The 25,762-nt window shown below is 40.5% G+C and overlaps 1 protein-coding gene across 2 annotated transcripts in view; it reads left to right on the plus strand.

Annotated features, from left to right (window-relative positions):
• The window catches only part of PIWIL2 (piwi like RNA-mediated gene silencing 2), a 70,559-nt gene that overhangs the window by 12,844 nt on the left and 31,953 nt on the right, over positions 1-25,762 (plus strand). For both annotated transcript variants that reach the window (XM_028114345.1, XM_028114346.1), the window contains exons 10-19: positions 6,386-6,574; positions 7,389-7,473; positions 8,174-8,263; positions 10,304-10,444; positions 13,851-13,964; positions 14,966-15,154; positions 17,540-17,641; positions 18,217-18,333; positions 18,913-19,001; positions 19,921-20,026. In XM_028114345.1, the coding sequence (XP_027970146.1) occupies positions 6,386-6,574; positions 7,389-7,473; positions 8,174-8,263; positions 10,304-10,444; positions 13,851-13,964; positions 14,966-15,154; positions 17,540-17,641; positions 18,217-18,333; positions 18,913-19,001; positions 19,921-20,026 (1,222 nt within the window). The remainder of the gene's footprint in view (positions 1-6,385; positions 6,575-7,388; positions 7,474-8,173; positions 8,264-10,303; positions 10,445-13,850; positions 13,965-14,965; positions 15,155-17,539; positions 17,642-18,216; positions 18,334-18,912; positions 19,002-19,920; positions 20,027-25,762) is intronic.

The raw sequence follows: 25,762 nt of genomic DNA on the forward strand, positions 1-25,762 counted from the left end.
TAGCTAAAGCTTTATCAGTGTTGTTGACCTTTTCAAAAAGCCAGTGTTTGGTTTTGTTGACTGTATTTTTCTGTTTTCTATTAATTCCCACACTTATACTCATTATTTCCTTCCTTTTGCATACTTAAGGTTTAGTTTGCTCTTCTCTTTCCAGTGTCATAAGGTGAAAGGTTAGTTTATTTGGGATATTTTTTCTTTTTAGTATAGGTTTTTACAGCTATAAATTTCCCTGTAAGTAATGCTGTAGCTGTATCCCATCTGTTCTGGTATGTTGTGTTTTCATTTACATCTAACTCGGAGTATTTTCTAATTTCCCTTGTGATTTCTTATTTGACCCCTTGATGATTTAAGGGAGTGTGTTGTTTACTTTCCACATGTATGTGAGTTTCCTGAATTTCTTCTTTTGTGAACAGAGAACTTACTTTGTATTATTCTATCCTTCTATATACATTGAGGTTTGTTTAATGATCCAGCATATGATCTATACTGGAGAATGTTCTGTGTGCACTTTGGACGTTGTAATTTTAACTTAAAATATTTTTTGCCTTTTACTAAGGAAAGTGCCAGAATTAGGACTATGGTACACCTTTATATTGGAAGCAGAAATTCTCCCAGGGAGTTTGAGAGCTTGGCATAGGCAAACATATGACAAACAAGAAGGAGAAGCACTAAAGTTGTCTAAGGATGTGTGTTTGTGAACTGTATTTCAGGTTCCAAACACAGATAGGAAGGGCCATGAGATCAGTGACCCAACTATCCCTGACCCTGGAATTTGAACTAAATAAACACAGTGATCTTCTTTCACAAATTGACAAGACAAGAAGAGCCTTCCTAACGTTTGACCACTTGCTTTTTTACCAATTGGTCTCTGATCAAATGGACCTCCAACTATGATGTCTTAGGAATAGATTGACTTGGTTTGGAGGCTTATCTGGCTTATGCCTCCATGCATTCCCTATAGAACACTCTTGTACATTTAACAGAAAGAAGGAAATGCAGGGCAAAACAAAAACACATGAAAAAATTTTATGAATATAGACAAATAACAGCAAAAGCAAAGTAAGCAGATGGGGAGAAATCAAGTTAATGGCAAAAATAATTTTCAAATGGTATTCCTTCAAAACAAAAAGCCCAAAGACCTCATACAAAGACCTGGGTCCAAACAATGACTTCTAACCTGAAAACTCATTAGATAAGCAGCTAAAGCCTAATGAAACTAGTCTGAACTCAACTAGTTGTTGGGATTGACTCACTGGCAGTAGATCTGAAGGACAAATGGGAGTTAAGCACAAGGGGCCCAGTGAGTGCATCTGTGGGTCTGAAACTCCTGGAGTGTTGCCAAGGAAGAGCTTCTACAGTTACCGTGGTGAGACCTCCAGAATTGTCAAAGGATGATGAGACCTCTTTTCTCTCTGAAATAAAGAGAAGGCTGCTGATTTACTGCTTCCTGCAGTGAGACGAGACTGCTGATCTTATAGCAAATACTGGAGAGGTATGGAGTTCAGGACAGCAGTCTTGCAGCGGGGCAAGCAGCACAAGCATGGTTGCTCAGGTAGTCTGTTGTTGATTGAGTAATACTCCTCTCTGGGATGCTTATTGGATTAAGTTCTTCCCTGATTGGCCAATTTACAGAAACAAGGGGACGACTCTGGTTGGATAGCTTATTACAAAAGTAGGTTTGCTGAGGTGAGTTGATATAGACGTATTAAGTAGGTTTAAAAACGATTTTATGGGGGCGCCTGGGTGGCTCAGTTAGTTAAGCGTCTGCCTTTGGCCCAGGTCTTATGCTGGGCTCCTGGGATCGAGCCCCATGTTGGGCTCCCTGCTCAGCAGGGAGTCTGCTTCTCCCACTCCCCCTGAACCTCCCCCTGCTCACTCTCTCTCTCTCAAATGAATAATAAAATCTTTAAAAAAAAAAAAAAAACCTCTGGATTTTATGGCTACTTGTTACCATGGCTACAAAACAATATATCTTTTACAAAGTTTGTCATTTTTTAATTGCCAGGGACATATGAATGTTTATATTTTCACCTGATTTTATTGTTTAATTTCTTACACATTAATGTTAAATTGATGAAGAATTTATTTTTTATTTTTTTTAATTTTTTTAAAAGATTTTATTTATTTATTTGTCAGAGAGAGAGACAGAGCACAAGCAGGGAGAGCAGCAGGCAGAGGGAGAAGCAGACTCCCGGCTGAGCAAGAAGCCTGATGTGGGACTCGATCCCAGGACCCTGGGACCATGACCTGAGCCAAAGGCAGCCGCTTAACCGACTGAGCCACCCAGGCGTCCCCAGGAATTTATTTTTTTAAACGGATAGCAAGTTTTCTTACCCATTTTTTAAAGTTGTTTTTTTTTTTTTAAGATTTTATTTATTTGAGAGAGCATGAGCAGGGTGAGGAGCAGTGGGGAAAGTAGACTCCCTGCTGAGTAGGGAGCCCAAAGCAGGGCTTGATCCCGGGACTCCAGGATCATGACCTGAGCCAAAGGCAGACATTTTACCGACTGAGCCACCCAAGCACCCCTAAGCATGTGGGTTTTTTTTTAAAGATTTATTTATTTGAGAGAGAGAGAGCACACGAGCGCATGTGAAGGGGGGGAAGGGCAGAGGGAGAGAGAATCTTAAGGAGACTGTGCACTGAGCACAGAGCCTGACGCAGTGCTCAATCCCATGACCCTGAGATCAGCTGAAACCAAGAGTTGGACGCTTACCTGACTGTGCCACCTGGGTGCCCCAATTCTTATACTTTTTTTTTTAAGATTTTATTTATTTATTTGACAGAGAGAGAGAGCCAGAGAGCACAAGTTGGGGGGAATGGCAGAGGGAGAGGGAGAAGCAGGCTCCCCGGTGAGCAGGGAGCTCAATACGAGACTTAATCCCAGGACCCTCATATCATGACCTGAGCCTAAGGCAGATGCTTAACCGACTGAGCCACCCAGACACCCCTCTTACCTGGTTTTTAATAATCCTTTTCCCCCACTAACTTGAAATGCCACTAGTAATTATTGGACACTCAATCTAATCTTTCAGTCTCATTGAGATCTTTTATTCCATTAATTTCTTTTCTTTTTTCAGATTTAGTAAGGCACAATTGACAAAGTAAACCTCATACATTTAAAGTATACAATTTGATGAGTTCTAACTTACATACCAATGTAACATCACAGTGAAGATAATGAGCATATCCATTGCCCATGTAAAATTTACTCATGTCTCTTTCAGACCTCTCTCTTTGTTCTCCTCTGTCCACCATAGGCAGCAAACACTGTTCTGCTTTCTGCCACTAGAGATTAGTGTCCATCTTCTAGAATTTTCTATGTGTGAAATCATATGGTATATACTCATTTTTTGTTTTTTTGTTCAGTCTGGCTTTTTTCAGCATGAGTTTTTTTAATTTTAATTTTTTATTTCAATCCCGGTATAGAAGTCAAAGTGAGGGGCACCTGAGTGGCTCAGTCAGTTGAGCGTCTGCCTTTGGCTCAGGTCATGATCCTGGGGTCCTGGGATCGAGTTCCACATCGGGCTCCCCGCTCAGTGGCGAGTCGGCTTCTTCCTCTCCCTCTGCTCCCACTGGTTCTCTCTCTCTCAAGTAAATAAATTAAAATCTTTTTTAAAAAAGTAAAGTGAGGGCGCCTGGGTGGCTCAGTCGGTTAAGTGACTGCCTTCGGCTCAGGTCATGATCCTGGAGTCCCTGGATCGAGTCCCGCATCGGGCTCCCTGCTTGGCAGGGAGTCTGCTTCTCCCTCTAACCCTCCCCCCTCTCATGTGCTCTCTCTCTCTCTCTCTCTCAAATAAATAAAATTAAAAAAAAAAGTAAAGTGAAATAGATGCAGTTAAAAATCATTGATTTTTATCTACTTTTCAATGTTGAATATTGGAGTAACAAGACATAGGCCTATATTGTTTATCTCCTGTGTCCCTCAGTCCCTTTTTAGCTTTTTTCTTGATTGTGCCTTCCTCCTCCATGTCAGCCTCCTACCTTTTCTGATGTAAGACAGTGATTTAGGGGAAAAGGATTTGATGAGAGAATATTAAAAACTGTCATTAAGAGTTCTGAAAGTAGGGCGCCTGGGTGGCTCAGTTGGTTAAGCGACTGCCTTCAGCTCAGGTCATGATCCCTGGAGTCCCAGGATCGAGTCCCGCATCAGGCTCCCTGCTCAGCGGGGAGTCTGCTTCTCCCTCTGACCCTCCCCCGTCTCATTTGCTCTCTCTATCTCTCATTCTCTCTCTTTTTCAAATAAATAAATAAATAAATCTTTAAAAAAAGAGTTCTGAAAGTAAATTACAAGTTAAAAAGTGTTTGAATACGGATTTTATACTAGTGGTTGCTTTTGACTTCCACAACTACATATGTATAGTTAACCTACATTTTTTTGAGACAGCGCACAAGTGGCGGGGGCAGAGGGAGAAGGAGAGAGAATCTTAAGCAGGGTCCATGCCCAGCACAGAGCCTGACACCAGGCTCGATCTCAAGACCCTGAGATCATGACCTGAGCCAAAATCAAGTGTCAGAGTCTTAACCAACTGAGCCACCGAGGCGCCCCTGTAATGAACTATCTTTATAGCCATCTCTCCTCTGTATTTAACCTGCCAACAGAGTAAAGCGCCACACACACACTACATTTGGCATGTATCAGGCGCTGATGACAATGATGGAGATGATATTTGCAAACACACAGTTCTGTTCTCTGTGCTAGGCACAGTTCTCAGTGCTCCATGTATGTAAAGTCATTGCTTTCTCTCAACACTGAGTTAGGTGCTTCCCTGACCCCACTTTCAAAGCACGAAGAGCTGTAACTTACTCAGTCTCACAGGCTAGTAAGTGGGAGACACAAGATTTGAACCCAGGCATTGGCTCTGTTGTCAGTGTTGAACTGCTTAAACTCTCTGATGGTTTTTCAGCACTTACTGCAGTCTTTCCTAAGACAGTTCTGCAGGATACTAATTGCCCAGGATGGCAATAAATGTTCATTCAGTGAGGTTAAAAGAAAAGAGTGGGAGGAATCCGTAGTTAAATACATTGGAGGTAAAGGCAAATATGTTTCTTTAGCAGCCTGTGGTGCTCATGTATGTTGTGAGTCTCTAAACAGGGCTTATAATTTGCAGAATGGATTCCACTTTTTTGATTGTGGCACCTTTTTCATACCTTCTCACAACCTCTCAAGGGATCACCAGTGTTCCTGAAGAATCTACCCTGGGTGACACTGACCTACAGAAACAAGTCCAGGCTCTGAGCCTTGACTGAACAAGGATATGCACCTCTGGCCCTGCTTATCTTCAGCCGGTCCCTCTTCAGCCTCCTTGTCCTCCCCACCCCCAGATCCCTGCTTATCCCCTGCATGCTGCTGCCTCTGCCTGCAATGTCACTCATTCCTCTCCCCCGGCATTTCTGCTTGGCAGATTGCTCCTTCAAGCATCATTCTGTAAACGTTCCTTGACTCCCTGGGCATATTCAGACATGCTTTCTGCAAGTTTCCTGTGTTGGCTTGTTCACAGCACTGTTTAGAGGTTACCGCGAGGGTACGTTTATCTAAGGTGAGTCTGTCATCTGCATCTTTAGCATCTTCACCAGTGCTGTCTAATGATAGGTATTTGTAATCCCTTCCATTAGCTAAAAAAGGCAAATATAGTTTAATAGGTTTTTTTTTAAGATTTTTATTTATTTATTTGACAGAGAGAGAGAGAGAGAGCACAAGCAGGGGGAGTGGCAGGCAGAGGCAGAGGGAGAAGCAGGCTCCCTGCTGAGCAGGGAGCCCGATGCGGGACTAGATCCCAGGACCCCGGGATCATGACCCGAGCCGAAGGCAGTTACTTAACCAACTGAGCCACCCAGGGCAAATATAGTTTAAAGAATGTTTTGTTGTCCCTCCCTAGACTGTCCTCATAATGATGATACAAAATAATTGTTTGATGATTAAAGTATCTAATTCGAAGGCAAACTGTGAATTTTACTAATTTGTAGTTGCTGTTTTTAATTTCACTTTTATTTTTTCCACATTTTTTTTTAAAGATTTTATTTATTTATTAGAGAGCAGGGGAGAGGCGGAGAAAGGGGGACAGGGAGAATCAGACTCCCTGTTGAGTAGGGACCCTGGCACGGGGCTCAATCCCAGGACCCTGGAATCATGACCTGGGCTGAAGACAGACGCTTAAACATCTGAGCCACTCAGGCACCCCTCTTTTCACTGTTTTTAGTGATTTTGGGTTTTTTGGTAATTTCAAAAAGAAAAGAGATGAGAGTCCTCTTACAAGAGACAACCGGAGCCTTCTGGTGCTATAGAGCTGTGATCGTACCCCTGAAGCACTTATTTGCATCCCCCATCCTTTCCATTGTGCTCTCTGTATACAGATATGATTCAGAAGTCTTTTGTTTCTTTCCAAAGGCATGCCATGTATCAGCAGAACAAAGAAAACTTCCAGGATGAGTGCACTAAGCTTCTGGTTGGCAATATTGTTATAACCCGATACAACAATCGTACCTATCGTATTGATGATGTGGATTGGAATAAGACACCAAAAGATAGTTTCACAATGTCTGATGGGAAGGAGATCACATTCTTGGAATACTACAGGTGGAAAGAAGGGACTGGGCTTGGGTCTTTGGGTGGCTGTGGGATACAGGCTACCATTCTGTAGTGGGAGATTGAGTTCCATAGTAGCATACAGTGGGACGCTTCTAAATAATTGGATTGGTCACACACCTAAGATTGAATGAGCTTGTTTGTGGGATTTGACCTGAATATGCTACCCTTCCAGTTTCATTTCTTTTAGTAATTTTGGAAGTTACTTTATAAATTAATACCAGGATTTTGAATTACATTTCTTTTGTTGGTTTAGGTAGAAGTCTGGTTGGAGAGATTAAATTCAAGTCTTTAATCATTTGACTGTCATCTTGTCTTTCCAGTTGCCCAAGCCTTTCAACCTGATGCAGTTTTTTTTTTTAAAGATTTATTTATTTGAGGGTGGGGGGAGTGCACACGGGCAGGGGGAGGGGCAGAGAGAGAGGTGGGGAGAGAGAGAGAATCCCAAGCAGACTCTGCGTGGAACCTGACGTGGGGCTTGATCCCACAACCCTGAGATCATGATCCAAGCCAAAACTGGGAGTTGGATGCTTAACTGACTGAACCACTCAGGCACCCCCAACCTGATGCAGTTTTAAGCATATTTTTCCCTGGACGTTAGACTCTTTCTCCTCCATTTAATTGCAGTGTTAACTTGAGCCTGCCTTTTCCAGTTATAAATATGCTATAATGAGTTTCTGGGGGATCCTTGACAAAGGTATTATGCAAATTATGTACCCCAGTACTGATTAAGATACCCAGACTGTGTTGCCATACAGTAGTGAAGCTGCTTCTGAAATGTTTTCCTGCCTCTGCCCTGCTCTAGCAAAAACTATGGGATCACAATTAAGGAAGAGGACCAGCCACTGCTGATCCACAGGCCCAGTGAGAGACAGAATAACCAAGGGATGGTGAGTGGGGGGGTGTCAGATTTGCACTTCTAGCTTAAGCTCTTCATCCATGGTGCTGGAAGCCGTGGAGCAGGGTTACAGTGTGGTTGGGGAAAACCCTGCAGGGCTGTCTCATCTAGCCAGTGGTGTCACTTCATGCGGTAGGATTTGCTTTTGAAGTCCCCATAATGAGGAGCTAAGTATCCATATGAGCAAGTTAGGTTAAGGAATAAGGAGAACTTTCTGCTAAAGATTAAAACACTGGATCCATTGGGAAAGTTGTAGACATTTAACAGGGACTGGGGCCAGGGGAAAGTACCTTGACACTGACTGTTCTGTCTTAAGTGAGAAGGCTGAAAGATCAACCAGCTAAGATAAGATCTGGAGGCCCCAGCTGGATGAGATGTATCCCCTTAGCTTGTCTGGAGGCCCAAGAGGGACGGGTTTTTTTTTTCTTTCTTTCTTTATAGTTTTTCCGCTTTTTTTGACCATTTCAACATTTTTCCCTTTACCTAATATAGCAGGCTGTAAGTATTATGACTGAGGGGAAAAGGGTAAAATACTTGTAGTGTTTCACTGTCCTCTTTTCTGGGGTTTTGTGTTCCTTATTGTGCCAGTTATGTCCCTGCAGGCCCAGCCCTGGGCATGGCATGTCCTGTGAGGTCAGAGGAACAAGACCGTCTTTACTGCCTTATTTTTCCTCTCCATTCTCTCCTCAAAGCTGCTAAAAGGCGAAATCCTGCTGCTACCTGAGCTTTCGTTCATGACTGGAATCCCTGAGAAGATGAAGAAGGACTTCAGAGCCATGAAGGTGAGAAATGCCCGTGTTGATTGGAAGCCCTTTTTGAGAACAGTTTGAGCTAGATCTGGGCAGGCCTGTGTCATCACCTGGGCAGGTCTGTTCTTCCAGGCTCCAGTTCTCTATGTAAAACATGCTCCATGTCCCTTCCCACAATCAGCTCCTTTTTGAAGATTGTTGAAAACAAAACAGTGGAGTGACTGGATTATAAGGTAGAACGAAACAAGTAATTCTGTCTTCACCCCCACCAATCAGATAGATGACTGTAAACTGGTCATATGATCATAAGTGAGGTTCTTTTGATAGCCCTGAGTTTTTCTAGCATTCCTACAAGCCTTCAGTCTATTTAAAGGGGTGGGGGAGATAATGTAGCACAAAGTAATCAACAAGTCAGAGGCTGAGGTAAAAGGATAGAAGTTTATCTTGTGGGGTGTGGAGTGTCCAGGAGGTGTTGGGCTGAATTTCCATAGGAAATAGCTGAGAAGCACAGTAGTGGGCAGCAGCATGAGTCTGGAGCCCAAGCACTTCACCTCCACTCTGTCTGCAGCGCTTGGGGCTTTCCACACACGAGCTCCTGTGCTGCCTCACTCTCCCAGCACGTGTCTGTTACCCTTGGACCCATGTCTGTCTCCGATGCCACAGACTATTTTCAATAACATCGTAAAGAGCCCGAAGTGAAGCTTAGCATATCTGGAAGAGATTTCTTTCATGTCTACCTTCGTTCCTTCTCTGTTTAGCATGTAGGTCAAGGCTCCTTCCTTACAACACTCAGTCACCCATTGACTTTATGATCACAGAGCTATCTGTGCCACCCTGCAGACTGGCAGTAATGACTGCATCATAGGGAACAACAACTGGACAGTTCTTTGGTCCCAGAAGAGTAAAGAACTCACATATGTGATTTAGAATCTTCATGTATACCTTTGGGTCTTCATTTAACAATAACATTTAGTGGGGCGCCTGGGTGGCTCAATCGTTGAGCGTCTGCCTTCGGCTCAGGTCATGGTCCCAGGGTCCTGGGATCGAGCCCAGCATCAGGCTCCCTGCTAGGCGGGGAGCCTGCTTCTCCCTCTCCCACTCCCTCTGCTTGTGTTCCCTCTCTGTGTCTCTCTCTGTCAGTTAAATGAATAAAATCTTAAAAAAAAAAAAAACAGTAACATTTAGAAAGCATGAATTATGGACCAAACACTGGACAAAAAACTTGTCTTATGATGACATTAAATACAGTAGTAGTATGACATGAAGTATAAAACTGGATCTGGTTTTCCATTCTGTTATGTTTGGCTCTGCCTGGCACAGGACATTTTCCTGCCTATTTTTCCCAAATATTAAATAGGTGTAATCAAGCCCCTTTTGCTCCTGTTTCATAGAATTTCTAAGGAGTTTTTTTTTTAAGATTTTATTTATTCATTAGAGAGAGAGCACACAAGTGGGGGGGCAGAGGAAGAGGGAGAAGGAGAAGCAAACTCCCCACTGAATAGGGAACCCCGATGCAGGGCTGGATCCAGGATCCTGGGATCACGACCTGAGCCGAAGGCAGATGCTTAACTGACTGAGCCACCCAGGCACCCATGAATTTCTTAGGAATTTTAAATTCAGAACATGGTTTTGAGAAAGAGGTAAGATTTAGCTGTCATGTGGGAGAAAGAAACAATAACATTTCAAATTCTTACTTTTATGATTAAAATTTTAACCATATACTTCATTTACATTCCTGAGAGATGTTTATTAAAATTTTTGGAGTATTCAAAAATGTCTACAGGGCGCCTGGGTAGCTCAGATGGTTAAGCGTCTGCCTTTGGCTCAGGTCATGATCCCGGGGTCCTGGGATCGAGTCCTGCATTGGGCTCCGTGCTCCTTGGGAGCCTGCTTCTCCCTCTGCCTCTCTCTCTCTTTCATGAATAAATAAATTAAAAAAAAAAAACTTTAAAAAAAATGTCTACAGATTTCAGTGAAAAGGAGGTCTTCTTTTGGAAATGTTTTAGACATATTGGGGTTTAACTTCATATTGGAGAAACTAATACTTATTATCTCCATTTTAAATCTATTTAGGATTTGACCCAGCAGATCAACCTGAGCCCCAAACAGCACCATAATGCTTTGGAATGCTTGCTCCAGAGAATTTCAAAGAATGAGACAGCCAGCAATGAATTGGCACGCTGGGGACTCTGTCTGCAGAAGGATGTACATAAGGTAAAGTGAATGTAGCCGAGTAGGAAACAGCATTGAACAGTGATTTTAAGAGCTTAGTGAAGTAGGTGATAGCTTCCTCTCTTGTCTTTATTTTGGAGTTTCGCTCTATTATTATACTTTTTTGGGGGGGGTCCTAGTCATAATATTTGAATTTTCTTCTCTTAATTTGTTAGTATCTCTTATTTTTCTTCTGTATTTCACAGAGATCTGAGCTGTTAATTTTCAGTCAAACAGATAGTAAAGGGAATATTGACTTAAATTTTATCTCATTTTTGGGGTGCCTGGGTGGCTCAGTTGGTTAAGCGTCTGACTCTTGATTTTGGCTCAGGTCATGATCTCAGGGTTGTGAGATCATGCTGCACGTTGGGCTCCGTGCTCAGGAGGAATTCTTTTTTTTTTTTTTATTGTTATGTTAATCACCATACATTACATCATTAGTTTTTGATGTAGTATTCCATGATTCATTGTTTGTGCATAACACCCAGTGCTCCACGCAGAATGTGCCCTCTTTAATACCCATCACCGAGCTAACCCATCCCCCCACCCTCAGCAGGAATTCTGCTTAACATTCTCTTTCTCCCTCTCCCTTTCCCCCTCCCCGTGCTCACATGCACTCTCCCCACCCCCTAAATAAATAAGTCTTTATAAAAAAAAATTACCTCATTTTCAGTTTTCCAATCCAGATAATTCTTAAGGTTCTGTATGTCCTTTTTTTTCCCCAAGTTTTTTTCTTTCCCAATAAATAACTTGTGATTCTTTGAATATACTGTTGTCATTCTTTCCATAGGCATAGAGAGTTTTGGATTTACACCATCTGATTTTCTTATGGCCCTTTCTGCCTGCATCTTGCCTGCGTCTGCTATGTTGTATTTTGTGCAGCATGATCCATAGGGCAGAGGCAGTGTGAGATGGTGTGGAGTCCTTGGCCTTCTATGTCCACTTATTTGGCTTTGAATCTCAGTTTTACCGCTTGCCATCTTAGTTACTTTGAGCAAATTGCCTAGCATCTCTTAGTATTTTTATCTGTAAAATGAGGATAATGATTGAATTATAAGAATGTAAATGGTAACATCTTCAGCATAATATGTGACACATAGCAAGTGCTAAATAAACATTAGCTACTATTACTTTTCACCTTTCTTTTGAGGTTATACCAAAATAATTAATTCTATCTTTTCTCTAATTCTCTTCTCCTCTGAATTGACTCCTTGTTAAAAAAAATTTTTTTAAATAAAAGTAATGGATAGTCAATAAGGAAACTGTTGAAACCTCACAAAAAGTAAAGAAAGAAATAAAAACATGAGTAATTTTATCATCCGAAGATGATATCTCAGTGATTTATTTTATTTTTTTTTAAAGATTTTCTTTATTTGTCAGAGATAGAAAGAAAGTACAAGCAGGGGGAGCAGCAGGCAGAGGGAGAGGGAGAAGCAGGCTCCCTGCTGAGCAAGGAGCCTGATGTGGGACTTGATCCTAGGACCCTGGGATCATGACCTGAGCTAAAGGCAGACTCTTAACCCACTGAGCCACCCAGGCATCCCTCAGTGTTTTATTTTAGATATGTATGAAAGATACTTCAATGTATATCCTTCCTCCACATTTTTCTGTGAAAATAAATCTTTTTTTTTTACAAAGCTGTGATTATATCGTATATAGTTTTACATCTTCTTTTTCATTTAATATTGTATTTTGAACATGTTTTTGGGTTATTAACTATTAATTTGAAAATGTAGAAAATATAAGCCAAAGAAGAAAGAAGTTCATCTTTCTATTTGAGAATAAACTGTTAACATTTTTGTATATACCCTTCAGTGGGTTTGTGTGTGTGTGTGTGTACATGTGCATGCTTGTGTGCTTATGCATACTCACGCACGGCATGTATTCAGTTTCCTTTTTTCCCTCAGTATACTTAGAATGTTTTTCCATGTCATTTAATATTTTTCTAAACATTTTAATGGCTGCTAGATAGTTTAAACAATTTTCTATTCTTTTACATTAAAATTGAATTTAATATTTTTAAATTAGAAATAGTTATTCAGGGGCACCTGGGTGGCTCAGTCATTAAGCATCTTCCTTCGGCTCGGGTCATGATCCTGCATCGGGCTCCCTGCTCAGCGGGGAGCCTGTTTATCCCTTTGCATGCTGCTTTCCCATGTGTGCGCTTGCTGTCTCGCTCGCTCTCTCTCTCTGCCAAATAAATAAATAAAATCTTAAAAAAGAAGTAGTTACTCAGTAAACAGCCTTGTAACTAAGTCTTTGTAATGTTGTTTATTTTCATAGATTTATGGAAGTGGAATTATTAGGTCAGGGGACATTTATGTTTTTAGTGCTTGTATTACATATTGCCAGTTGCCTTCTAGAAAAGTTCAAAAGTTTTTTACTTTCACATCATGAGTTTGATTCCTTACTCTTGCTATTGTTATTTATGTTAATAAACTCATTAAATGTTTTTTTTGGTTATAAAGTATTTTTCTAAAGATTGATTTATTTGAGAGAGCAAGAGCGAGAGAGAGAGCGCACATGAGTGCCTGTGCAAGAGCATGGGGAGAGGAAGAAGGGAGAGGGAGAGAATCTCAAGCAGACCGCCCGCTGAGCACAGAACCTGACATAGGGCTCCATCTCACAACCCCGAGATCATGACCTGAGCCAAAATCAAGAGTTGCGCACTTAACCGACTGAGCCACCCAGGAGCCCCAGTATTTGTTATTTTTAAATAAGCAAGTGGTAGAGATCGTAGTAAAAATACGCATCCCCAGAGATAATCACCACTAAGTATAGACTCATTAAGTTTTTATTATGCATACATTACTATTTTTTTAAAACAGAATCATATTCGTTAGAAAGTAGTTTTAATGATTACAGAATAGTCCATCATGTTGTTATATCATCAGCTTAATTATCTTCTTATTTTTGGATATTTAGATTTGATTGACTTATTTCTAACTTTAATTTGTTCTTTCATTATATTTATGTCTTTCCTTCCTGTTTTTCTTTTTAAAGTGTAGTAGTTTATGTTCAGCCTTATTAAGAAATTTTGCTTTTAATTTTCTTTCAATTTGTCCCTTAAAATATTTTTAAAAAATTATTTTCCTATTTATCTTGAAATTATAGTTATTTTACATGCATTCTCTACTTCTAAAGAGGCAATGCTTTCTAATCCCTTTCTTGGGAGACCATGTTAGAAGCTTCAATAATTGAAGAGCCATGTCTATAAAAATTTTACCTGTATTTGTCCAGAGTTTTATTGGCCTAGACTCACTCACTGCTAGCAGTTTCATTTCTGTGCCATTCTCGGAAGTTATTACAGGGACAGGTTTACATAGTGGAGTTGACCAGGCCTGAGAGAGAACAGTATCAGTAGTGTTTGCAGATGGCTCATGTCATGGGTACTTTGTTTTGTGTTTAGATTGAAGGACGTGTTCTGCCAATGGAAAGAATTAACTTAAGAAATACTTCATTTATCACATCTCAGGAACTAAACTGGATTAAGGAAGTAACCAGAGACCTTTCCATCTTGACTGTAAGTGACTTTTGAGGTGGTGAAGAGAGGACCAGTATTCCTATAAGTATGGAAATTAAGAAGCAGGAATGATTCAGTGTCTTCTTTTTGAGGGAGACTACCAACTGAATTCCCATCCTGAATTATCTATTAAGCTGGGGTCCTCCAAATAGAGCAAACTGATGAGTTGTTAGAAATAAGCACTTTGGTTGGCCATAAACTTAGGAAAAGGAGATAGATTGCTATGGTAATTCATATAGTGCCAGCCTATTACCCACTCTCCCTTTTATCTTCCCCCGCTTTTCCCTGGGGGTTCCTGAAAGATGTTCTTATCCATGAAAGGAGTATAATTAAAACAGCCTCCACCAAAGGAACTAAAGAACAAAATGGTATATAATTATTTTTAGATGTTTTTGGCTAACCTCATCTTTTTGGCCATGCATAAAGTACTCACATCTGTTTCTAAAGCTTTTTACTGAAATATGTTTAAAGAAAAAGTATACTTACAATTGTAAGTTTGATGAATTTTCAAAGGTTCATAAATCTATGTAATCCACACCAAGGGTTAAGAAAGAGAACTTTATCAGTGCCCCAGAAGCCATCCCTCCAGCTCCTCGTTACTACCTACCTCTCACTTACAAACTATATGAGTAGTCACTATCCTGACTTTTAACAGCACAGATTCATTTCAGTTGGTTTTTGTATTTGATGTATACATGAAACCATATGGTATATATTCTTTTATGTCTGGCTTAATTTCTTCAGCCTTGCATTGGTGGGTTTCATCCATGTTGTTAGATATGGTTGTAGGTCTTTCATTCTCATTGCTGCATAGTATTCCACTGTGAAAGTGTCCCCCAGTTTACTTATCACATATATTTGTGTTAATTACAGGAATTAGATCAGAAAGGACTCAAGCAGAGTTATAAGCAATTTGTTCTCTAGAATAATACCTCCTGGGTGTGACTTCAGAGTGTCTTAAGTTGTGGGAAGTGCTAAAAATAGCTTGTGGTTATTCCTAGGTCCCCATGCATTTCTGGGCACTGTTTTACCCAAAGAGAGCAATGGATCAGGCCCGAGAACTGGTTAACATGTTGGAGAAGATAGCTGGCCCCATTGGTATGCACATGAGCCCACCGGCCTGGGTTGAACTAAAGGATGATCGAATAGAAACCTATGTCAGAACCATTCAATCCATGCTAGGAGTTGAGGTAATAAATTAATTTGAGTATATTTATAGGATGCCTGTTTTAAAATACTTGAATACTTGATCTTAAATTATCTTGGTCATCAGTCTGCTGTTTATGATGCCCAGAAACTTGTGTGTTACTCATGTACACATGAATACTGAGCTAAGTGTAAGTAATCTTTATGCTCTTCGGTTAATTCTGCTTCTCTCATTCTGTGTGGGCAGCCTCACTCTTAGGTTCTTTTTTCACATAATTGACAGAATAGCTGACTTAACTTTAGTTTCTTATCTATATAGAACATGTGCTCCTAAAACAACTTTCTGGGCCCGGTGCCATTTTGCACAGTTCTGTACTGAGCTGTCACAGTCTGGTCTGGCTTAAGATTTGAATTGCTCTGGCGATGAACATGGCACCTGGACCATTGGCTCGGTCCTGACAGCCAATCAGGAGCACTGGAGGTGAGCAGGTCATAGCACTCGTAACTCAGTAGTTCAGGCCTGTAGTTCTTACCTGTTTGTACACAAAACACAGGAAGAAGCTTAAGGAGGGAACAAAAGCAGAGGAAAAGTTTTCGGAAGTAACTAGTCTTTGACTTGAAGAGTCCTTTCTTGTGAGATCAGTGCTAGAATGAGATTATCTTGGGATCTCTCTGATCCCCAACTCTGGGTTATCACCCACAACAGCACCCTCGTATTCTCTCTTTGTAATTTCTTCCTGGTTTCCCAGGCTTGTAGTCTGCCATGGCCTCCCCCTAGGCCTGATCATTGATAATTCTGCTCTGCTTTCAAAAGAATAACCCCGTGTAGTACATCAGCTCCCCCATCTCACCACTTGCCACGTTCTCTTTAGGAGGGTGTACTGCTATCAGTTCTCATGCAGCATGGATATGAGGTTCATTCATCGTGTTTACCAAACTTAACTCATATTGGTCTTGTCTCTGTCGTCTTTAGGGCATGCTGTTTTATTATTTGTTAGGGGTCACAAACTCAGAATGTCTGCGGGAGCCAGGTGAATAACACAAACAAGTGAACTGGGCTAGGAGGGGGCTATAGTGAACTAAAGAGAGTAAGCCCTATGACTGCAGACAGAAGCACAGCATTATCAAATTAATTTTTAATTTATTTCTTTTTCAGTAGAAGCAAAAGATCTGGATTTGTGTGTATGTTCCCCTCCTTATGTTTAAATGTTAATTAAAAAAGGCGGGTACCTGGCTGGCTCAATCTCTTGATCTCAGGGTCATGAGTTCAGGCCCCATGTTGGGCATGGAGCCTACTTAAAAATAATAATAATAATAATAAAATTTAAAAAGTGTTAATAAACAACAACAACACATGTAAGTTACTATAGGGACTAAAAAGCTTCATGTGTTTGATAGGTCCAGCCCATAGGCTGCCAGTGTGCAGCCTGTGTTCTCCATGACTTTGGAAGTTCTTTGATGTGATAACTAGAATGTGTGTTCTCAGGTCTTTTTTTTTTTTTTAAGATTTTATTTATTTGTCAGAGAGAGAGAGCGCATGCAAGCACAAGCAGGGAGAGTGGCAGGCAGAGGGAGAAGCAGGCTCCCTGCTGAGCAGGGAGCCAGATGTGGGACTTGATTCCAGGACTTGATTCCAGGACCCTGGGATCATGACCTGAGCCAAAGGCAGACGCTTAACTGACTGAGCCACCCAGGTGTCCCTCGGAGAGATCGTAATCTAACACTAATCTTGATTTGGAATAATATACTATTGACTTAACCATTAATATCTGTTTCTGGCATAAAGAATTGGCACCTTCATTTCAGTTGAGTGCTACTTTTCTTTATTCAGACTTTGAAAGATCCTATGTTTCCAATGTTGGAACTCTTAATTAAACAGTGAGGGGTCAAGGATGCTTATATGAGATACTCTGCTGGCAATATCATTCTATCTCCTAACCAGAGAGTTAGGAAGAGCCACTTACGGATTTGGCAATAGCTTCATTTGTTTGTGTTTGGCTCTGAATGCTTTCTTGTGGTATCATATTTCATGTTTCCTCAGTTTTGTGGTATGAATGTAATAAGGTACTTAGTTTACTGAAGAGAGTGGTAAAAAGCATTATAGGGAATTGAAAGCAGCAACTAAGTAACCCTTGCAAATTTTCAAGCCTGCCTTTTCCAGGCATCTTAAGTCTCAAAGACGTCAGGTAGTCAGGACCAGCTCTAGATAATTTACAGTATCATATTCCGTATCTGTGCAAGGAAGCCCTGAACCCAACAACGGTTCAAAGACCTATTTGGGGTTGGAATGCCTACCCTCATTGTTTCAATCCCCCTCTGCCTTAAAGGTCCCATGACTTTGCAGGCTCTTAGACTGCCCCCAACTGGAGCCCCATCATGGTCCCCTGAGAGTTCCAAAGCCTGATTTATATGTACTTTATCTCCTCAAGGGGAAGATACAGATGGTTGTTTGCATCATCATGGGCACACGTGACGATCTCTATGGGGCCATTAAAAAGCTGTGCTGTGTGCAAGCTCCTGTACCCTCACAGGTGAGTGGGAGCTGGGCAGGAGGCACAGATGGAAACTAGAGCCTCCCTTGAGGCTTTGAAAAGAGGCATACAGGTGTTCTGAAAGACTGCAGTAACTATTAGAAGCCATCATGTGTAATCTTTCTGGTGGAACATTCCCCTTATTAGAGTAACCTGGTTAAAAGCAGATGCTCTTTGTAAATGCTGCCTTCATGTTCTCAAATGAGTTACTCTTGCTGGTTCAGTGGGTGGTGGGTGGTTTCACATGACTGGGTTCTGAGAGGATAGGCTTCACTCTGAAAGGGGGAAGCTGTTTTTCCTAAGTAGGTTTAAAAAAAAAAAATTACTCTGTATGAGATTCTTTTGAAAGTTTTTGTTTTTTGGTTGTTTTTTTCGTTTTGTTTTGATTTGTGTTTGTGGGGTGTGTGTATGTGTGTGTGCGTGCCTGCCTAAAAATCCTAGAATTAGAACTAGTCAGGCAAAGTATATTATCTGCTGACTGGGGTTTCTTAAACAAATGTAGTGTTTACTTCAGGCTTGTTTACATCGTCTGACAGACTGATAGTGTCCTCTTTCCCCATGCCCCTTTGTTATAGGTCATCAATGTCCGAACCATTGGTCAGCCGACCAGGCTTCGGAGTGTGGCCCAGAAAATTTTACTTCAGATTAATTGTAAATTGGGTGGTGAGCTCTGGGGAGTGGATATTCCTCTGGTGAGTGATGCTGAGATGTATCTTCGTTCAATTTAGCTCTCCAGAGACTCCTACCTAGTTGTTTTCCTGGTTTTCCTCAGAGTTATCTTTATTCTCCATGCTTAGTGGTCTAAATGGTTCATAGCGTGATTTTGTATAGCCCACGTGCTAAGAATGGTTTTTATAACTTTAAATAGTGGAAACCAATCAAAATAAGACGAATATTTCCTGACACATGAAAATTATATGAAATTCCATTTTCTGTGTCTTTAAATGGAGTTTTATGGGCATACAGCCATACTTCTTTACAGACTACCTACAGCTGCTCTTGTGCTATAACTGAATAGTTCCTGCAGAGACTGTGTGGCTTACAGAGCCCAACGTTATTTACTGGTTAGTCCTTTACAGAAGAAGTGTGCTGCTCCTGTTCTAGATCTCGGACTTGTTCATAGTGTTGAAAAAAATGTCAAGTTAATGTCAGTCTTTCTCTTCCTTTCCCAGAACTTATTTTCATATGTTGCTTTTGGGGTGCAGATAACAAAAAGATGGGGTGTTGGATTGCTTGTTTTGGGTTTTTTGTTTGTTTGTTTTCTAACCCAGAAACAATTAATGGTGATTGGGATGGATGTTTACCATGATCCTAGCCGAGGCATGCGCTCTGTGGTTGGCTTCGTTGCGAGCATCAATCTGTAAGTACTACTCATAGTGCCATTTTGTTTGGTTATCTCATTTTGATGCCTAATCTTACTATAAATCCAGCAAATACTTTTTGAATATTTTGTATTATGGTAAAAGTGTACTCTACAAAAGTATACTAAACTTTTTCCTGCTTTATCTTCCTATTAGTTTATTCAGTCTTATTTACCAGACATGTCAGATCTGTAAATTTGTTCCCCTGGCTGTGGTGTAATCTTCTTCAGAATGGAGGCTGTGTCTTAAGTGGTCCCCCCCCCCCAGGAATGAGGGATTTTTTTGTTTGTTCTGATTGTAAAAACAAGACATGCTCATGCAGATACCTGTAGAAATTTAGAAAGTGAAACTTCCTCATGGGCAATCTTTTATTAACTACCACCAAAGGTTTGATTTTAGATCAAACTTTTAGATCCTCATTTATGCACATAGTAACGGGTATAGGTGGTGTATGTATGTATACAAAGTGGCATATTACTATGTATACTATTCCTTAGCTTGTTTTATGTACTTAAATTGTATATTGCTGATATTATCTCATATCCATACAAATAAATCTCAACCAATTCTTCTCAACTGCTGCATGGAATTTGTTGTATGCTAGAGCACTATTTAACTAGTTTTCTGTTGACTAGGTGGTTAAATTTTTTCATTTGGAAGCAGTTTTGTAGCAAATACCACAATTATGCCTTTATTTTTACATTCTATGTGTGGCGCATATATATGTGTGTCTTTCCCCATATATATGTGTATCTTTTCCCATACCGCCATGTGTTTTTACCTGTAGGATAAATGCATTTAGTAGGTACTTGTATTTGCGTAGAGGGGCCTGTGTGTAATAACACTCAGACCGTGGGCCTCCCTCTGCGAGTGTGTCTTCATCTTTCTGTCTTCTCTCTCTCACCCCCTCTTCCCCAGCACTCTCACAAAGTGGTACTCACGAGTGGTATTCCAGATGCCTCATCAGGAGATTGTGGATAGCCTGAAGCTGTGCCTGGTGGGCTCCTTAAAAAAGTTTTATGAGGTGAGGAGAACAGAAATTTTGTTTTATTTTATTTTTTGAAGATTTTATTTATTTATTAGAGAGAGCTCACGAGCACAAGCAGGGGGAGTGATAGGCAGAGGGAGAAGCAGGTCACCTGCTGAGCAGGACCCCAGGATCATGACCTGAGTCAGAGGCAGATGTTTACCGACTGAGCCGCACAGGCGCCCCAGAACAGAAATCTTAAAGTTTCAGGGTTTTTAAGGACTGCCTATCTGACCACTTTAGGAGGAACTCTGATTTAGCGGGAGGGGTCCCAAATTGAAGGTGTCTCCTAAACAGATTGAAAAGTTAGTCATTGCTGAACAGGCAGCTCAGAGGGACTGCTTTCAGGCTTCTACTTGTACAAGAGATAAATCTTTGATTTTGTTTGGTAAGTAATGATTATTCCCAGGTTGTCAGCCTGATACCTGTAGACATAATCTTCATGCCCTTATCAGGGAAGTGGGGGGTAAATTTCACCAATTAAAGAAGCTTATGAATTTACTCAGCTTTTTATGGCTATTATTAAGCACTTTTCATTTTGGTTCAAGACAAAGACCTCCCTATAAATCACCCCTGGAACTCCCAGGAATGCTAACCATGGAGAATTGCTGTCATTAAGCTGATACTGGGTCTGGCACAATGAGCAAGCAAAGTATTGGGTTTTACCTTGGCCAGTACATCAAAGGAAGTGCTGATAAGTGGCTTTCATTTCTTAGGGTCAGAGTTAGCCCTTTGCATAGAGATTAGCAGCAAAAAATTTTAATAATTTCATATGATTACAGTCAGTCACTAGAACTCCACCTTATTTTTTTTAGATTAATGTTTCCTACACTGTCCTTCAATTAGCTTAATATTCTTTCAGTATTTGAGATCATGTAAAAAAAAAGTTGAATTTTGTCTAAGGAGACCTATATATATGCTCTTTTGTCACCAAGTCCTACCACACCTTCCTTTTTCTTGTTGATGCTATTTTTTCCCTTCAAGCTCTTCTGTAGGCCCTACCTTTTCAAAGATTGCTTCTTTGAAGCCTTTTCCGTTTTCCCCCTACTGCTCCATTCCCTTAGACTTATTTATGTTCCTTCCTCTTCCCAGACCCCTTGTTTATTCATTAATTTTTTCCAAGGCCCCTTGTTTATATTCTGTGTAGTGGCTATTACATTTTGCCTTGTATTAGTTAGTGGTATCCTTATTTATCTTTCTCTGGGTTGTGAATTACTTGAGCACTGCTTGGTTCTTGATGGACGTGTAACAAATTTACCCTAAAACTTAGTGACATGCAGTGAGCATTTATGATTCTTTTTTTTTTTTAATTTTATTTATTTATTTGACAGAGAGAGACATAGCAAGAGCAGGAACACAAGCAGGGGGAGTAGGAGAGGGAGAAGCAGGCTTCCCGCGGAGCAGGGAGCCCGATGTGGGACTCGATCCCAGGACCCTGGGATCATGACCTGAGCCGAAGGCAGACGCTTAACGACTGAGCCACCCAGGCGCCCGAGCATTTATGATTCTGAAGTCAAGGAGTCAAGAAGTTGAGCAGGGTGCAGTGGGCTCTGGTGCCTCTTCATGTGGTCTTTCCACATGAGCTACTTTGGGCTTCCTCACAGCATAGTGGCACACGGTTCAAGGTGTGAGCATTCCAAGAAACTAGAGCCAGGTGGAAATCATGTTGCCTTTATACCGTAGCCTTGAAAGTCATGCAGTATCACTTTCACTGCATTCCATTTGTCCAGTAGTCTCATTATGAATATGCCTAATATTTGGAGGAGCCAGTGTGGGGATGGGATAGATTTAAATAATGGGTCTGCTCTATAAAGCTGTTACATATATTTTCATGTTTGTACTAATTTAATTACATTTTCCCCCTCCATTTGCCACTGTTTGTTCCTTACAATAAATTTGTGCAGAACTCTTGAGTGTAGATTTTAGCTGGTGGTTAACTAATCCAGTTCTTTTTCAGGCCATTCATTCTTCCATCAGTATTACATCCTGAAGAAGCATTAACCCAATTTCCCAATATATTTGACTGTCAACATCAGTATTATTAGAAGACTTGTTTAAGTAATATAACTGATTCTTAACCAACAAGGTTAGTGTCCCATCACATTGCAGTATGGTAGTAAATATAACCTGAAATATGAGTCAACGGATGCTGAGGCATTACTAGAGTTCCACTCAGTCATGAGTAATTACTCCAGTTCATTGTCATACTATATGACCAAAATATCTCCCAGAGCTATGCCACTTAAGTTTGCAGGCTTTCATTTGACATTGTCAGGTTCTAAAAGCAAGAATAGTCTCAGCAACATGGCTCTACTTCTTCAGGCGTGGGGTACACTTAAGCTACAGGCAATAATATTATCTCTTGTTCTAAGCCTGTTTTGAGATACCAATGAATGTAATATTAGATTTCCCTCATTGCATAACCATTGATTCATTCCTTTATCCTCAGCTACCATTCTTCCTTCCCTCCATTCATACCCTAACCTTTCTACCTTTGGAAGGAATGTTAGGTTTGGCCCCTATGCTGGTGTAGGTTGCTGATAGCAATGCTGGTCTGGCAGGTGCTTCCACCTTAGTCCACTCCGATTCATATAGGGAAGGGCTACACAGGTATAGAATTAGTGAGCTCTCTTGCCCACTAGGTGGTTTAGCTACATTTCCTGTGAACCTCAGTTTTGCTAGAGGGGTGAAAGCACGATCTACCCCATCAGGCCCTTAGGAATTTCATCATAAAGGTTTAAAAATATACAGTTTTTTGCTTAGAGATTGTTATAGATTGAATTATATCCCCCACACAAACACAAAAAGGTATTGACATTCTAACCCTCAGCACTAGTGAATGTGACTATATTTGGAAATAGGGCCTTTGTGGATGATGGAGTTAAGATGAGGTCATTAGAGGGTGCCCTAATCCAGTATGACTGTGTCCTTATGAAAGGAGGAGATTTGAACACAGAGGCAGATATACACGTAGAGGAAAGACGATGTGAAGACACAGGGAGATTGCCGGCTACAAGCCAAGGAACACCTGAGGCCACCAGAAGCTAGGAGGGAGTCATGGAACAGATTATCCCTCATAGCCCTCAGGAGGAACCAACCCTGCCAACACCCACATCTCAGACTTCTAGCCTCCAGCCCTGTGAAACAATACATATCTGCTGTCGAAGCCACTCAGTTAGTGGTACTTTGTTAATGGCAGCCCTAGTGAACGGATACACAGTTCATCCCAGTCCTGGCACCTGCAGTTGCAGCTCTGGTCTGAGAACCAGTAGGAAAAAAGAGTGTTGAGGTCACATGGGAAAAACAAAAAAACGTATTGTTATACTAGCATCTTCCTCCACCCCCTCTTCTCTGGATCCCCCACAGAAAGGTCTGAGAGACATCCTCTGGGCCCTGCTCATGTTGAGTGTCAGTACACACTCATGAAAGCATGCAAGTCAACACTTCATGCCTTTATTCCCTCCATTTTAGACAAAAAAAGGTTTCAATTGTCCATTCTATTCTCTGTCAAACTGTTGCTCTGAGGATGAAAATGTGTTCCTTTGTCACAAGGAAATGTGAGTTGTCCAAATTGGTGCAGTATCTTCTGTTTTAGACCTTTTTTTTTTTTTAGTATTTTGAGCATTTATGTCTACCAGCAGGTATGCATAGCCCAGTCCACAATAGATGTCTGTTTATGTCAGGAACTATTTCTTGCCTCCTGGAGCTACCGGGGTCAGTCTAACTTGCCACCTGTGTGCAGGGCTTTCCCCTCAGGGAATCTACCCCAGAGCCATCTGCATTCTCTGTATCTCCTCTTGTCAGAACAATTCTTGTTGGCATTTTGCACTTCAGAGGGTGCAAGAGAAATGTCTAGATTCAGTCCATTTCTGCAATGCTGCAGCCTCCAATGTCCATTTCATGGACCCAGGTGTCACCTCAAGCAAGCACACCAAAATATCTGCTTGCTAGTTCCAACCTCTTTTTGATTCTGGAAGGAGATAATTATTCCCCATTCACCCTTCGCTCTACTTACTGGTAATGTCTACTCTGCTTTTCTGTCTCTATGGATTTACTGATTTGGGATGCATTATATAGAAGTAATCATAAAATATGTGGCCTTTTGTGTATGGCTTCTTTTGTTGAGCATGTTTTTAGGGTTCACGCAAGTTGTAGCATATATCACTACTTTGGTCTTTTTTATGGATGAGTAATATTCAGTGTGTGTTTATCCATCCATTATTGATGGACATTTGGACTTGTTCCTACCTTTTAACTATTGTGAATACTGCTGTGAATATGCCTATGTATTCATTTGAGTACCTATTTGCATTTCTTTTGGGTATATACCTAGGAGAAATTGATGGGCCATAAGGTAATTCTGTGTTTAACTTTTTGAGAAACCAGCAAACTTTCCCACAGTGGCTACACCATTTTCATTCCTACCAGCAATGTACAGAGGTTCCAATTTCCCCAATCCTTGCTAATACTTTGTTTTCCATTTTTAATTATAGCTACTGTGAAGTGGTATCTCATTGTGGTTTTAACTTGCATTTCCTTAATAACCAACAACGTTGAACATCTTTTCATGTGCTTGTCCATTTGTATATCTTCTTTGGAGAAGTCCTTTCAGATCTTTTCCCCTTTTTTTAATTGAATTATGTGTCTTGTTGTTGTTGAATTGTAAAGTTTTTTTTACATATTTTGGATACAGAATGCTTGTCTGATAAATGATTTGCAAATATCTTGTCCCATTCTGTAGAATGTTTTCACTTTCTTGATAATATTAATTTGATGCATAAAAATTTAAAATTTTTATGAAGTCCGGTTATCTGTTTTTCTTTTGTCCATGTGTGTTTGTCATTCTAATGTCAGTACAAGACTGTTTTGATTACTATTTCTTTTTAGTTAGTTTTGAAATCTGAAAGTGTGAGTCTTCCAGGTTTGTTTTCTTTTTCGAATATTGTTTTAGCTGTTCAGGGTCCCTTAGAATTTCATATGAAATTTCCATTTCTGAAAGAAAAAAGCCATTGGAATTTTGATAAGGATTGCACTGAATTTGTAGATTGCTTTGCAAGTGTTGCCATCTTAATAATATTTAGGCATATAATATATAGACAGGATATTTTTTCTATTTATTTAGGTCTTCTTTAATTGCTTTCAGCAATTAAATTGCTAAAATTATAAATTAATTGTATAGTTTCCATGTACAAGTATTTTACCTCCCTGATTAAATTTATTCCTAGGAATTTTATTGTTTTAGATGCTATTGTAAATGTAATTCTCTTAATTTCATTTTTTAATTGTCCATTGCTGGTGTACAGAAACATAGCTGGTTTTTATGTATTAATCTTTAACCTTACCACTTTTTTTAATTTATTAGGTTTAGGGCTTTTTCTTTTTTCAAAAACTCTTGGAATTTTCTATTTATGGAATCAGGTCATCTCCAAATAGAGATAGTTATAATTCTTTCTTTCCAATTTGGATACAAAGATTTTATTTATTTATTTATTTGAGAGAGAGAGAGAGAGAACACCTATGTGAGCAGGGGGAGGGGCAGAGGGGGTAGAGAGAGGAAAAGGGGAAGAATCCCAAGCAGACTCCAAGCTGAGCACAGAGCTCAGTGCAGGGCTCCATCCCACGACCCTGAGATCATGACCTGAGCCAAAACCAAGAATCACATGCTTAACTAGCTGAGCCACCCAGGCGCCTCTCCAATTTGGATGTCTTTTCTTTCTTTTTCTTGCACAGCTG

The sequence above is a fragment of the Eumetopias jubatus genome, unplaced genomic scaffold, assembly GCF_037043125.1.
Source record: "Eumetopias jubatus isolate StellerSeaLion01/CBP00866 unplaced genomic scaffold, mEumJub1_p1.0 scaffold_2, whole genome shotgun sequence".
Taxonomy (NCBI): domain Eukaryota; kingdom Metazoa; phylum Chordata; class Mammalia; order Carnivora; family Otariidae; genus Eumetopias; species Eumetopias jubatus.